Source organism: Helianthus annuus, chromosome 15, assembly GCF_002127325.2.
Source record: "Helianthus annuus cultivar XRQ/B chromosome 15, HanXRQr2.0-SUNRISE, whole genome shotgun sequence".
NCBI lineage: Eukaryota > Viridiplantae > Streptophyta > Magnoliopsida > Asterales > Asteraceae > Helianthus > Helianthus annuus.
In genome coordinates, this window is record NC_035447.2 from 83,784,442 (window position 1) to 83,800,739 (window position 16,298).

Sequence of the window (16,298 nt, forward strand, 5' to 3'; positions counted from 1 at the left end):
ATCCATTTTTGTTTACTCAAATCACCTCTTCTTTTGTAAAAACGTTTTGAACTTTCTCCTTTTTCAGAACTTGAATTTTCAAACAAATTACCATTTTTCACCAATTGTTCTTTTCTATCAACATAAATCTTTTTCAAATTAGAGTTAGAAGAAAATCCCTGTTTTTGATAATTGGTCTTGGGACAATTCCAAGCCATATGACCAACTTCTTGGCATTTGAAACAGGTTCTTCTGTCAAATCTTTGAGCAAACTTTCTCACATTCTTTTTCACTTCAACAAGAAACTCTTGGTTTGACTGTTTCCAGAATGGTTTCTTCTGTTTATCCTCTGAGCTTCCTCCTGAAACAAATTTTGTTTTTGGCTTATGAGTTTTCTGATTTTTATAATTTTCTGACGAACTAAAACCAAGACCTTTCTTTTTGAGATTACCATTATGGTTTGGTTTCTTTTGTAAATTATCACCACAACCGTAACCCATTTTCTTGTTTAGTCTTTGTTGAATCCTTGAAGTGTAAGGTTTTGGTTTTGCAGAAAGATTTAAATCTCTTATTTCAGAAATATTAATTTCTGTTAATTTGAAAACCTTTTTGATCATTTCAGTTTTAACACTTCTTATTGGGAATTCCTCATCAGAATATAATTTGTCTGAATTATTCAACATATATGCTACTTTGACTAATTCATCATTCAAACTAGAATTTGATAGCAGGAATTCTTTATTGTAAACCCTTGTAACCGGTGAACTCGGACTCTTCTCAGACGAACTCGAACTATCTGACTTAGACTCTGAATTTGACTCTTCATCCATATCCAACACCTGATCGACAACTCTCTTAACTAACACAGACTCATGATCAGTGTCAGATGCTGTGAATGTGACATCAATATTGTCTGGTAATTCATCAGTGATTTCAGACTTTAATTTGATGTTTAGAGCCTTGTCTACTTGTTCCTCATTTGGTTTCCTGGGGGAATAACTCTCAAAGATAGGAGGCGGACATCTGTTATACTTGACACTTGGTTTCTTACCAGTATCCTCTTCTTTTTCTTTCTTCTTCTTGAAAGCTTCAAGACCTGCAACAGTAGGATAAACCCGATCAATCAGATAATCACAAGTAGTATAACTCAAAAGTAATCGGTTAGTCCTTTCACTCTCAATTTTCTCAAGTTCCAGCTCCTTCTTCAGCTTAGCACAATCTTCGATGTAATCATTAATGACACTTTGCTTTGTCATCAAAGTTGCACCCATTTTGTCATTTGCTTTTTCAACTTCTGAATTTGTTCTTTTCAACCCATCAACAGTCCTGTTCAGTACATCGTATGACTCTTTCACGTATTTCACATCAGACAATAAATCTTCCTTAATCTTCTCTAACTCAGCAATCTTTTTATCTTTTTCTATACAAACATTGCAAGATTCTGAACATTTCTCACAAGGCTTCGTGACTTCAACCACCTTCTCAATTATCTTTTCAACTTCGACAGTCTTTTCAACTTCAACAAGTTTCTCGACCTCAACAATCTTTTCTATTTCAACAATCATTTCAACAATTTTCTCAACTTCCACGAGTTTCTCGACTTCGACAATTTTCTCCACTACTTTCTCTACTTCAACAATCTTTTCTATTGCAATCTTAGCAGTTGCTTCATCTTTTGTTTCTACAGCTTCAGTCTTTGCCTTTTCATCAGCAAGTAACTTTGCTGCTTCTAGCTCTCTCTGCAATCGAGCGATCTTCTTCTGATTCAGCATGTCAACTTTATCTGCATGGAAAAAATTAAAGCTGTCAGGATCAATGCTTTTTCTACATTTGTTAAGATACTCTTCCTCATCATCCGTATCAACATCACTTCCAAGATCTGGAAATAACTCGAATCCTTTTCTGACACTCTTCATTTTCACCCAAAATTCTGATAACAAGAGCCACACCAGGTATAGTCCCACCAGGTATGTAATTGTCCCAGCTGAATCCCTCTATAACAAACTCATCACCTTGATCGATTATCCCAAAATAAGCTTTCTTATTTGCTTCTTCAATCATTTTCCCATGAGCAGTTTTCTGTTCTTTTTGTTGAGGTTGTTGATCGATCTGATGAAAGATTGATTTCTGATAATAATTGCTCTTTTCTTGACCCCCCGTTGATTCTTGGTTTTTACACTCCCGTTTAAAATGGCCTTTTCCTTCGCATCGGAAACAGGTAACCTTTGACTTGTCAAAACCAAGTGGAGAGGTAGCCATTCCTCGAAACTCGTCTCTGCTAGTAATCTATTGAAATTTTTCAGCTCTCCTGCAGGCACTAGCTAAACACCACTTCACATCCATCAGCTCAAGCTCTTCTACATCGATTTGGTCGTAATCTTCTTTTGTGAGCATCGGATTACCAATTCTTCCAGCAATCAAACTTTCATACGACTCTAACATGGCTACAAGAGATGCCATGTGTTGCTTAGCCACTTCAGGAGAAAGATGTTGACCATTCTGAATGTTCAAGGTCACATTGCATTGCAGATTCGTAGAATTTTGCTTCTGAGGGCTAGGTGTGTTGCTGTTTGGATCAAAGCTTGAGAATGATGAAGTATATCCACCACTTTGAGTTGTAGTACTAGCATTTGGACTTGCAGAACCATCAGCACTGAATGCAGTACTAATATTTGGACTTTGACTGGGAGTGGCCTCAAACTTGTTTCCTCGATAGTACAAACTGACATCCTGTTTTGCATTTGGATTTGTCATGGTCGCAGTCTTTTGAATATCCAATTCTTGCTCCTCAATTTTCTGAATAAACTGAGCCAAATTCATACTCTCAGTCTTTCTCATGAGTTTCACAATCATCAAATAAGTTCCCCATTTCTGTTGGGGTAAAGCCTCAGCTAACTTATCAACCCACTCATCATCTTCTTTCTGAATATCCAATCTTCCCATTTCTAGAACCAGATGACAGTATCTATCTATGGTTTGCTTCGTGGTTTCATGATCAAATGCAGTAAACATGTCAAACGACTTCTTCAATAAGGCCTTTTTGTTTTTTATCATATCAGCACTTCCTCTGAATTTCTGAATTAAAGCCTCCCAGATGGATCTAGCTGTTCCGTTATGTTGAAGTAAGACAAAGATGTCTTCTTTAACTGCTTGCTGTAAAATGCTGATCATCATCTTCTCACTTGTGTATTTCAATTTGTCAGCTTCTGTAAAGTCATTAAAACCCTTTTCCAAACCGCGTTCATTCTTTGGCCTCTCGTAGTCTTTTAACAAAGAACACCAAGCATCGAATCTGTAGGCTTGAACCCAATTCTCAAATCGATTTTTCCAACCCTGAAAATCTTCAATATACATCAACTTTGGTGGTTTCTGATGAGTACCCGTCTCATTCTCACTGTACACTGTTTCAGCAGCAGTGACAGGTGCAACCGGTGTTGCAAAAGCATTGTAGAACTCTTCGGCCATGATTTGGTAGCACGTTTTTCAAAATCAGTCAATTTCGAGCGAAATAACAATTTGGGGGCGAAATCAGAAAGCTTGGTTTGACTGGAGCGAAATCAGATTCTTTGTTTGACTGGAGCGAAATCAGATTCTTTGACTGGAGCGAAAACAAGTTCTTGGTTTGACTGGAGCGAAATCAGATTCTTTGACTGGAGCGAAATCAAGTTCTTGGTTTGACTGGAGTGAAATCAGATTCTTTGACTGGAGCGAAATCAAGTTCTTGGTTTGACTGGAGCGAAATTAGATTCTTGAATTTGGAGCGAAATCTTCAAATTTGGAGTTTGGAGCGAAATCAGGTAAACCACTCAAGCGAAATCAGACATCCTCGAGCGAAATCAGGCATCCTTGAGCGAAATTAGACAATGTGTTTACGAACGAAATCACTTCACGAGTCCATTTTTGCTATTTTTAGGTTAAATTTTGACGTGAAACTTTCAAGGATTTGTTTATGTCCAATTTTAAACAGTCTGTGAAAATTTTGTCCAGTTCTGACCGTGAAATCTTCCTGAACAGAAAAAAGAAGGTGTAGAAGACAGAAAATGATGTTGTTTTGGCAAGAACTCCTCGTCCCGAGCTCTGATACCACTTGTAGGATCGCGTGCTGACCCAAACGAGTCAATCGGAGTTGTTCTAATCTGTTTCAGGTGCGGAAAACAAGAAACGGACACGGAAAACAGCTTGTTTTACTAAATATTGCCTTGTATATTGATTTCACAGCTTTTACAAGTCAAACGGCACTTCGGCAGCAGTTCGGTACCGGAAACAAGACATGTATATCTGATTTCGCACAGCAGGTATTTATAGGGGAAGGGGTTTCGCCCCTAATGACATGTAACCATTTGTAGCGAAATCAGCTATATGCTGATTTCGCTTGAAACTGCTTGGGGCGAAATCACAACCATATCCTGCTAGGAGCGAAATCAACATCCAATAACCCTAAGCTTTGACATTTTTCCATACAACATGCCCTAATCTAACAATACTAAACTAAGACTCGATACAAGATGAAGTCGACAGATGTATGCACCAACACGGTGCTGCCACCGTATTCTTTGTCGGGAGTCGCCGGCTCCACCGGTGACTCACCGGACCAGCTCCTCTCTCAGCCGCTCCCTCTTCTCGATTTCGTCACCGGTGAACACATCGGAGGGCAGTCTATGGGCGGGGAATAATCAACGACCGATGGCCGGAGATATGGCATCGACAGCCGGTTCATAGGGGTAGAGCAGAGATAATGGGGGGGGGCTTGCGAGTGTGTGTGGGACCGGGACTTCGAAAACCACCACCGCCGCTACGGCGGCTCAACCTGGTGGTTCGCCAGTCTTCGAAGACAAGGGGGGAGAGAAGTGTACCAGGGGGTGTTTATGAGCATTTGTGTTGAAGGTGAGCTATGTAAGAGTTTGATTTTGGATGAGGTCTTCATATGATGAGTTTAAAGAGAAGGCACAGGTTTGTGGATGCGGCTGATTATGTAAAAGAGATGGATTTAGGGTTTTGACCACGCTTATTTATACTTAGGTTAATCCTTTGTTTTAAGTGGGCTTGGGCCCAAGGCCCACAAGCCCAATCCCGTGTTTTGAGTGGCCCAATCGTACTTGCGAATTCTTTTTCAAAACTCGAAATCATCGGAACGTCATAATATATAATTTTAGTTTTAAAAATATGTAAAATTGTACCGGTAGTCATTGCCGTCGCGCTTGACCATCAGTTGCGTTAAAAGCGCGTAAAAACACGTCGTTTGACGTTTTTATTCCGTTTTCGATTTGATTTTCTAAAAATAGAAAACGAACTTGAATTTTCTAAAAATACGAAAATACGAAAATACGAGGCGTTACAGTCTCCCCTACTTTAGAAAATTTCGTCCCGAAATTTATTCAAGAGGAAGACCTTGGGGAAAGATGGCATTTTCGAAGTGTGTTTTGGGTATAACCAAGAAATAGGTGGTGTGTGATCAAAGTTTGTATTCAATAAGATATGGGGAAACACCGAATTTCTCATGGCATGTTTTACGAAAGTTTGGTAGTATGGTAGGAACACTTATATATAGGAAGTACCAGCGGCGTATCCACTATGTTCATACCATAATACGTCCGTTCGCTTTTCGATGTCATGTTACGTTCCGTGTTGCGATACACAGTAGAACCTACTATGGTTTTCATGTGCCTACCAATATAATATGTATGCATCCGTGATTATTTTGGTTTGTGCATGATCCGCATAGTTTGTACTAGTAGTGTACGGGTCGGGGTATATTAACGTATTACAACTGAGAATGATAGCGTATAGAAATTTGAGTATGCATGCATGAATTGTATTTAAGTATGAGAGAAGTTACAAGTATAAGTATGATTAAAGTCTTTGTATGTATGAATGTGATCTCACTGGTCAAACCATCATGTCCGCAAGTATGTATGAATGTCTTAACATGACCGCAAGTCCATGCAGCGGGCGTTACTCCTATAGCGCTACACGAGCGCTATATATGTTAAGGTGAGGCTTCATCCGAAGTTAATGACAAAATGTCAACCCAACGTTTAACGCAAGCGTCATCTAATCATAGCACATGTCATCATTTCGTTGCTATGAAAAGATCCGTAAAAGTTTAACTTAACATGACCCCAAGTCCATGAGGCGGTGCGCTACTCCTATAGTGCTTCACAAGCACTATATATGTTAAGGTGAGGTTCGAACAAATCGAACCAACGTGTCCGCTAGTATCATCTCTATAGCACATGTCATCATTTCGTTGCTATAAAGACCGTAAAGTTTAACTTAACGTAACCACAAATCCATGTGGTGGTGCGCTACTCCGATAGTGCTTCACAAGCACCATATACGTTAAGGTGTGGCTTCTTACGAAGCTAATGACCAGTTCATCACATAAAGAATGTCCAGTAGTCCCGAATCAAGTATAACGTATCAGTATGCGTGTATTAATTTATTGTGTAAAACGATGATTAGGTAACAAGTATTAAATTGCATAAAAGTTAAGTTAATATAAAAGAGAGGCTTGTTAAGTATTGGAGTGTTTCGGGTTTAGAAACTTCGACTAATCCAAAGTGAATCGCAAGTCCTTCCGAGTTAGGGAGACATGCTTTAGCCTAATAGGTATAATACTCTCGTCGCCAGGCAATTAACGGTATTTTACTCTTCCAGTTAGTACATGTCCCTATTTTGATTGAAAATACGAAACTTTGGCGAGATTGAAAATCGTAGAGCGGGACCAGTCACCAAGGTGTGGATATCAATCCTAGCTTGGCAATTTCGTCCCCAAAACGTGGTTTATTGAACGGAACAAGATAAAATCTCGTCTCGTCAATAAGGAACCACTAGAGTATGAAATGGAAATTCCCATCAAGATATGGATATCAGTCCTGACTTGATGGTGAAATTTCATGCAAAATAACATGTAAGGTGGATTGAATCGTCACCAAAGGCGGGAATCACCCTTATTCTAGTGAGTCGTTTCGATTGTGGAATATGAGTATCTTCAAGAAAGTATTGTGTGAAATGTTTTAGAAAAGACACATTGTTTATTTAGACAAAAGAAGAGGTAGAAGCAAGTAGGAAGAATTACATTTAATAATTGATTTTTTTACATTGCTTGAACTAGAAATACCACAATTTTGAAATAAATAAAATACAACAAGTATTCAAGTAATTAAGTTCCATTTCATTGTTTAATGGTCTAATACAAAAATTGGAAAAAAAAATAAAACATGTTTGGAAATAAATTACAATACAACGACTATTAAAGTTAAATGTGTTTCTAGGCAATCCTACTAGATTCCTTGCAGCTTTAATTTATATCAACAACCTGCAATACATGTTAAAACATAGTTCAATACAAAAAGTATTGGCGAGCATACAAGTTTGGATATAAGTATAAAAATGTTTTAAACAGATTTTTTTCATGGCAATGACTAAGTATAAGCATATGAATTTAAACACGTATGATCGCAAGTATAACACGTATGAGCATATATAGAGATTATTTGTATAAAAATTCTAGCATGTTTGTGTATTTGATTCAAAGTACATGTATAGCATCCCAAAGGTAATAAAGCGTAAAAAAGGGATCGAGTATGCTCACAGTGTTTGCGTATGGGGATTCCTTGAAATAACGCGCGAGGAAAAGATAGGGAAAACCGAACGCACGAGAGTGATTACCCGAACACGGTGCTGCCGCCGTATTCTTTGTCGGGAGTCGCCGGCTCCACCGGTGACTCACCGGACCAGCTCCTCTCTCAGCCGCTTCCTCCTCTCGATTTCGTCACCGGTGAACTCGTCGGAGGGCAGTCTGTGGCCGGGGAATAATGAACGACCGATGGCCAGAGATATGGCGTCGACAACCGGTTCATAGGGGGGAGAGCAGAGATGATGGGGGGGGGCTTGCGAGTGTGTGTGGGACCAGGACTTCGAAAACCACCGCCGCCGCTATGGCGGCTCAACCTGGTGGTCGCCAGTCTTCGAAGACAAGGGGGAGAGAAGGGTACCAGGGGGGTGTTTATGAGCATTTGTGTTGAAGGTGAGCTGTGTAAGAGTTTGATTTTGTTTGAGGTCTTCATATGATGAGTTTAAAGAGAAGGCACAGGTATGTGGATGCGGCTGATTATGTAAAGGAGATGGATTTAGGGTTTTGACCACACTTATTTATACTTAGGTTAATCCTTTGTTTTAAGTGGGCTTGGGCCCAAGGCCCACAAACCCAATCCTGTGTTTTGAGTGGCCCAATCGTACTTGCGAATTCGTTTTCAAAACCCAAAATCGTCGGAACCTCATAATACATAATTTTAGTTTTAAAAATATGTAAAATAGTACCGGTAGTCATTGTCGTCGCGCTTGACCGTCGGTTGCGTTAAAAGCGCGTAAAAACGCGTCGTTTGATGTTTTTATTCCGTTTTCGATCTGATTTTCTAAAAATAGAAAACGAACTTGAATTTTCTAAAAATATAGAAATACGAAAATACGAGGCGTTACATGGCAATCCTATGGTCTAATGGCAAAAACAAATGAAGAATACTAAACTACGGGTTGAAATATGTACCAGGGATGCTTCAATCGTCGAAAATACGGCTCGTATACGATCCCAGCCGCGTATTTTCGTATATGTAGCGTATGTGTGTGTGAGTGTTTGGTTTGGGTGTTATGCAGGAGCGTCTAGGTCTCCCCCTGTTATACGAGGCCTAGACGTGTCGTATAGACTTAGATGACCCGTCTGACCTTTTTGGATAATTACCATTTCACCCCTGTGTTTCCCCCAGTATAGGTCACATTCAGGGGTAAAATGGTAATTAACCATTCCAAAAAGATATTTCTGAAATGGTTAATTACCATTTTACCCCTGAGTGTGGCCTATACTGGGGGCAATACAGGGGTAAAATGGTAATTTACAAAACCTTTTTAATTATAAAAAAACCCCAAAAAGTTACCGCCCATCGTATATGACCCGTTTAGCTCTATACGCGGCGTCTACTTTTTAAAATTACCTTTATGCCCCTGGTTAAGGCCTATATTGGGGGAATCTCAGGGGTTTAATGGTAATTCAATAAAAATTTTTCAAAATTCAAATTTTAAAAAAAGAAATCTTGCTTCCCAAAATAGACGACCCGTCCAGAGCTATACGAGGCGTCCACTTTTTTGAAATTTATTTTACACCACTGGTTGAGACCTATACTGTGGGAAACTCAGGGGTAAAATGGTAAATGTTCAAGTCATTTTTAAAAATTCAAAACCAAAAATGCCGCTCAAAACTACGCTTTTAGCTCTGTACGGGGTGTCTGGGTTTTGTGAAATGACCTTTTTGCCCCTCGTTTAAGCCTAGACTGAGGGTATATCAGGGGTAAAATGGTCTTTTGACCAGCCATAGACGACCCGTCTAGCTCAAGACGAGGCGTATATTTGTATTTTTTTGTAATTATAAGAAAATGATAAAAATATGAGCAAAAATCTTATTAAATTGTTTTAATCAATTCTAATTATAAAAAAATGATAGAAATTAAAAAAAAAGATCTTATTAAATTGTTTTATGCAATTGTAATTATAAAAAAAATTATAGAAATTAATACAAAAAAATCTTATTAATTACAATAAGAATAATTATCGATACAAAAATCCTATTAATTACAAAAATCATTCTTCCGTATCACTGTCGATGTAATTAAGACTGGGGTTTGATCTTGGTGGCGGATTCATTATCGATGCCTACCATTCTAGACGTGGCAAGTACATATCTTCCCATTGTTCCTTATGGGGTCTTCGGTGGTTGAACCATAGCCCGTGTGTCGGTGGCATTGGATAATCCCCTTCCAGCTTAACATGCATGAAGTGGTTCTCATTAACATGTGCAAGCGTTATGAATAGTGGTTGTTGATTAGTCGGAGGACTTAGTATCGGGAAGAAAGTGTAACTCGCACCCATGCTTAACAGGTGCACCCCAATACCGTATGTTTGTGCAATAGAAGCCCTGCTAAGGGGAAGTCCATCCAGTGATCCGGGGAACAACCGGACACTGAATCCCAAATTAGGCCCTAACGATGCATGTAAAAATATCCTTCATCCCATGCTTCAACTATTGGGAACCAGATCGATTCGTTCTGATCCATTTCTTGGACAATGTCCCTTCGAATGAGCCCCCCTGAACTCTGATCCATACCTAAGCCCACAGCCACAGATCGAAACCCACAAAGACCGTCCGGCCTCACATCTCGTATGCACGAGATGTGCGGGTGAAACACTGGCGGAATGGCAGACTTAAACTGTTTGATGATTTCCACGTTCTCGTCCCCAATTATTAAAGGAAAACTGTGATCATCTCGTGTCTCTTTCTTCTTAGAACTCTTTAAACGGCTTAGGATCGCTTTGGGTTTTTGAGACCTTATAACCGACTGTTTAGAGGCCTGTGACGGAACGTACGAGCTGTGGCGAGGGTTATCGTAGTTACTTTGTCGGGAACCTTCAAAGCACGTGTTTGCAACACCGAAGGAGCTTCTCCTCAATTCTTCGTCTATACGAGAGGCCTCGTCCAACCTTTGTTGTACTTGCTTTGTTGTTGGTCGGCCACGAGTATTTTGTTGGACAACCGGTGGTTTCTTGGTAGATTTATGTGGAGTCAACACCGCTTTAATCTTTAACATCAGGCTTTTTTCCTGAGCTGGGGGTGCGACTCTAATTGTTTTCTAGCAATATTTAGCTCTTCGACCACATCAACATCATCGTCTATCAATTTACAACTTTGGAAGTTAAGCTTCCGCCAGAAGACGTCTATGTCTTCGAGTTGAATCGGACGCTCTGCAGGGTTAAAAACAACATTGTTTAAGTCACATGATTAACGGAAATATATCACACAAGTGTTGTACGTTTAACAATTATTACCTGCACGCATGTACTTTTCTAGCCTACAAGCACACGGCAAAACACAACTGTACCACATTTGGCAACCACATGATGAATGATAGCGCTCCAAGACATCTAGCTTCCTAAGTGCCTCTCCACTCAACAAGTCAAGGGCTGTATGGGATACTTTTCCGAGTAGGTGTTGAAACAACGGGTGTCTATGGTGGTTCATTCTTTTTTCGATGCAGTCTCGAAAACTCTTCCTTATTTCACCGTACTATGTCTCAACTATATCCCGGACACAACCAACTACATGGTCCAACGAGCTCTTATCTAGGACGTATCTCTTTAAGTTGGCGTGTTGGCTCTCAACTCTGTTTGTGGTACGATTACCAAAGTTGCGCCTCTTATCAGTCGACGCAAAGATGAACATCTCCTTATAGTCTTTTATCCAGTTATCATACACGTAATTGAAGACCCCTAAAAAGTAAAAATAATTTATTAAAATGTACATAGGTGAGTCGTATGTTATTAAAAAAACTTACTAGAACGTTTGCACTCCACAAGTCGCTTTTGCAGATTGCGCAAGTGGTACTCATAGATGGGTATGGATGGAGACTCACACAATGACCCCTAGAATGACAAAAAATTTTCCCAGTCTTCTTCTATGAAGGTACTCTTGAAGTGCTTCATAATATTTTGTTGTATGTGCCACCTTCAAAGAGGCCTAGAGGCGTCTGGAAATACTTTAGCACACGCGCCCATAAGGGCCAGGTCTCGATCCTTTACAATCACACGTGGCTCCATACATTCATCCAACATTGACTTGATCCTCTCAAGCACCCACACAAAGTTATCACCCCGTTCTTTACTGACAACGGCATGCGCGATACAAAACGAATGGTTGGTAGGCGTCGTACCAATAATCTAGACAAATGGCATATTGTATAAGTTTGTCTTGTACGTCACATCGATCAGCAAGACGTGGGGGAATGCATGCCACATGTCTCTCGAGTACCGATGAAGAAAGAAGATCTCTGTTACGACCTCTGTTCCGGGTTCCTCCCGTGTCTCGTAAATAAAGTCGTTGTTTATCAGCACGTTTTCTAGTGACTGCATGGGAGTCAATCCGTGTCTTTGTTCGGCTCTAATCTTCGCCACAGCGTTTTGAACATCTTTCTGAACATGAAACCTGTCGGGGTCCTTCTTCCTTATCGATTGAAAAATTTTGCGAGGCTCCATGTTTTGAGCTGTCAGCTGCTCGATCAGTTTCTTTTCACTTAGAGTAAACCTTCGCACAAACGCGTGGGCCGACAGATCCTCATAAAGTTCATGGTTATGTTCAATTTTTCCTTCTTTTATCTCCCAGGTTTCATACGGGTGGTCTCGCACAACCAGCAGGTAAAACGGGCAACCGGTTTTTTTGCTTCCGGCTTTTCTAATTGTTGTTGTAGTGTGGTGCTCACCACCACGGTCACATTCAAGCCATACCCTCCCGGTTCTTCCCCCAATTTTGATTGATCGACGTGTGACAATAACGAAACCATCCGCGTTTGCTATTTCTTGTATACGTTTCTTTAGTTCATCTAAAGAGTTGAAAACCTGTAACATCGACAATAACAACAATATTAATAACAACAACAACAACAACAATAATAATAATAATAATAATAATAATAATAATTGTTATACAAATTTCAATAATAATAATAGTAATAATAACAATTAATTTATCTGACATAACAAAATAAAATTGATACCTGGTTTTTTAAGTACGTATTGTCCGGGATGGGGGGTGCCTCACCACCATATCCTCCAATGTCCGGATTGTTTTGATAAACGTAAGGACCGCCTGGGGAAATGAATTGCTGATGACCACTATCTCCTCTGTATCCACCGTCTACTCCATATCCACCATCTCCTCCGTAAGAATATTCACACCCGTATCCATAATCCGGATACCCTTGTTGCGTCGGATAACTTGGTTGACCAGCATGGTATGAATCATCTACAAGGGATGTTTCATCAACAGGGCGATGCGTGTTCAAATCTATAAACGGTCTGTTTTGTTTTCCTTGTATACTAGACAAAACCTCCTCTTGCTCGTTAGAATCGGGAACGCCAGACTCCTCCAAAAAACAGTATCATCATTAGTAAATAATAAACTAAAACAACAAGTAATTAAAATAGTTAAACTAATAACTATTACCGTGTCACACCCCGATATTTCCACATATTACCGGTGGGCCCGACGGGGAGTATCGTGACGTAGCTGATATCATCATAGTCAAATATACAAAGTTTTTTGCACAGTGGAAGTCTTGGTAGAAAATACTATTACAAACCGAAATGTAAAGTACGAATAAAATATTGTACAGATGGTTGTAATATAGGATCCACAGGCGGATCTAAAATATAACACAAAAACATTGTTCAACAGACTTTAAGCATTAAGAACTTGCAAGATTCTTTAACTAACATCCAGAGCTCCCAGCCAATTACGAATAGCACCTGTCACTTAGTATTTTTGAAAAATACATCAGTTTACACTGGTAAATACAATTAACCGACTCTTTTGAAAATATTTATGAAAATTGATTTAAATGCACAAGGCACAAATATTCTTTTATAACTTGGGACAATTATATAACGATAATCTTATATCAGATTCACATGTTTGTCATACATTTAGGGCCAGGATAAAAGCCGAACAAGATTAGTCGACACACCACTAATATAATCCCACGGCGAGTTATCCTCAATAAGTGGGTATATCTTTTTACATACGCACTTCAGGTGTATGGCTACACCTCGTGCTTAAGTAGTGGCCATTTACGATTTTAAATGAGCCGAGGATATCCAGGACACGGTCGTTAACCCCCGATGTATATTTGTTATCAAGCAACACTGATTAAAACGGGATTATGCCATTTAACCATACTCGATTAAGTGTTTTTACATCCGACCAAGCGGTAATATTTTACCGTATCCCAAGCCCGTATAAGGGAAAATAAGTTAAAAGTATTTACCTGAGCTTAAAATGCAAGTTTTGTATATTCAGCCATATAATCTACTCAAACAAGTGTAAGTAACTTCTACTGGGGCTCCTAATCTGGAACAAAGGTTTTATTAACTTATTAGATTACTAACGGGTCTTATTTAATTTGTAAACTTAGACCGGTTAGTTTAAAGAAAGGCTTACGGCACAAAACACTAGATTAAGCGATGACCGGATTGGAATGTGATTTAGACCCGACAAGTATGGAGACTTGTATGAAGTTGGTAAGCTAAATACTTTCTGGATTTTGAAGTAAAAATGATAAGAATTGACCCGTTTCGGCTAATTTATGTAAACTAGTTAAATAAACCGTACCGAACGCGTATATGCATAACAAGTAGCCGGATGAGTCATGTACAAGTTCCATAAGTTATTATGCTTTAAATATGTTATGATATCAATAGGATATCAACAATTATTCCCAAGAAGATTTTAAAACCAAATTAAGTCCCGTAAGGGTATTTTGGTCATTTTAAGATTTATAAAAGAGGTTTAAACATAAAATGATGTTCTGGTCTAAAACATTCTGAAAAAATATTTATTTTATAATGTTATAACAGTAGGATATCATACATATGTGTGGTTTACCATTTATGGCCAAACTATGCACCGTAGGGGCATTTTGGTCATTTCACATATGTTTTTAAGGACAAAATTGGAAGTCTGAGTTCATGACTTATACCTACTGTAAAAATATTAAAATTTATTTATAAATTCAGTAGGTAACAAGTCTTAAGTGTTAAATATGGTTTTAAACCATACTATGCACCTAATTAGCGTAAAAATCGATAATTGACGATATTTGCGATGTTTATGTGATTCTGAGATTTTGACTAGCCTTGGATGGTTAAAATAATTTATTTAACATATAACATCAGTAGGAAAAGGTTTGGTATGTTAATCATATGCAAATCACAATTTATTAGCAAAAAGGGCATTATCATCAGTTATATAATTTATACGAGAACTCAATGATATGATCAGTATATAATCTGACCCAACATTCCAAAAATCCCTAAAAATAATATCATAACAGTAGGTAATGAGTTTGGTGCCAAAATTTGGGTTTAAACGTGATTTATGCACAAAAGCGAAATTAAATTATAAAAAGTTAAATTTTACGATATCTTGCATAACTTTAATTTGAGACCAGAAAATAAAGTCAAAATAACTTAGTCATATTTAAATATCAGTAACTAAGTTATTTGCATACTTACATATTCAAAAATCTCGTTCTTAAAACATAAGGGCATAATGGTCAAAGTTTAAGCATAATAACGGAAACAAACAATAAACTCAGATTATTAAGAGACCATGTAGTATAACCTCAGAGGGTTATACTAACATATAATATGGTCACAAAGGAACCTTAAGGAATTCGAAAACTAAGCTAATTCGGGTAAGAACTGAAAGTCAAAGCAAAAGTTAACTTTTGCGACTTTCGGTTGCGAACCGAGCCTAAACTCAGAATTGTCGGGTTGAACATGTCTAGACATGTTCTAATAATATTTACCATGTTATTAAAGTGATAAAACATATTTTATAGCTTCTACATTATCAGATATGAATTTTTAATAAAAACTGACTCGTTTGAATTTTCTGTTAATTACTTTGACCCGACAATTGACTAAGTAAACGTGATAATAAGGAGGTGCCCTTTTGAGGGATTAACACCTACTTAATTACCAACACATTTCCACATTCGTTTAGAACCAAGACTGGACCGTTAATGATTAAAGTAAAAGTCATAGCAGAATTACGATAACTTTGACTTTCGGTCCTTATACTCATAAAAACTGAACTATAGAGGCTAAGAACACTTACACAAGGTCCTAGCACGAAGTTTGAACTTATGAGGTTTCCTTTAAGACCAGGATGCTCCAGAGAGTGCAAGCAAGAGAGTAGAATTCAGATTTTTGAAATGAGCAAGTTCTAAAGCTCCAATTTGAGCTCTATTTATGGTGATGGGGGATGAATTAAGATCAATCCAAGTGTCCTCAGGTGTTATTTGATGCTTCCATGTATCCAAATGGTATTTCAAAACCATTTGCATGCAGCTGAATTCGAAACAGGTTGCAAAAGATCCTGAAAGATTCCAGGTTTGCATGCTGGCAGCTGCCAGTCATCTGCTGGAAATTGATCCCGCCCGCGACACGCGCAGGAAGATCCTGCGCGACACGCGGGGGAGTGCAGTTTCAAAACTTGCTTTGTTATTTACAAGTTTGGTCCCTGCACTTATATAACTCGTATAATTTTCATTATCAGCATTAGGTGTCACACCCTGGCTTTTGCGGAAGCGTGGGTTTAGTTGGTGTGACTTCTCAATACCATAGCAACAATCACAACATGCTATATGATAAAATATTTGATGTTCATCCATTAAAATAATTGAAAATGCATAACATATTGTTTTGAGACAACATCA

General features: G+C 38.5%; 1 protein-coding gene across 1 annotated transcript; it reads right to left on the minus strand.

Moving 5' to 3' along the window:
- Nucleotides 1–9,684: 9,684 nt before the first annotated feature.
- On the minus strand, nucleotides 9,685–10,616 carry LOC110913925. Its single transcript, XM_022158742.1, has 2 exons — nucleotides 10,136–10,616; nucleotides 9,685–10,010 (listed from the first exon to the last, which is right to left on the minus strand). Exons 1-2 carry the CDS (start codon nucleotides 10,614–10,616, stop codon nucleotides 9,685–9,687), a joined length of 807 nt encoding a protein of 268 aa, XP_022014434.1.
- Between the last annotated feature and the right edge of the window lie 5,682 nt (nucleotides 10,617–16,298).

Coding starts and splice junctions, on each gene's coding strand:
- LOC110913925 (XM_022158742.1), bottom strand. CDS start 10,616: ATGTTAAAGATTAAAGCGGTGTTGACTCCACATAAATCTACCAAGAAA. Junction 10,011..10,135: donor ATCTGTGGCTGTGGGCTTAG/GTATGGATCAGA, acceptor ATGCATCGTTAG/GGCCTAATTTGGGATTCAGT.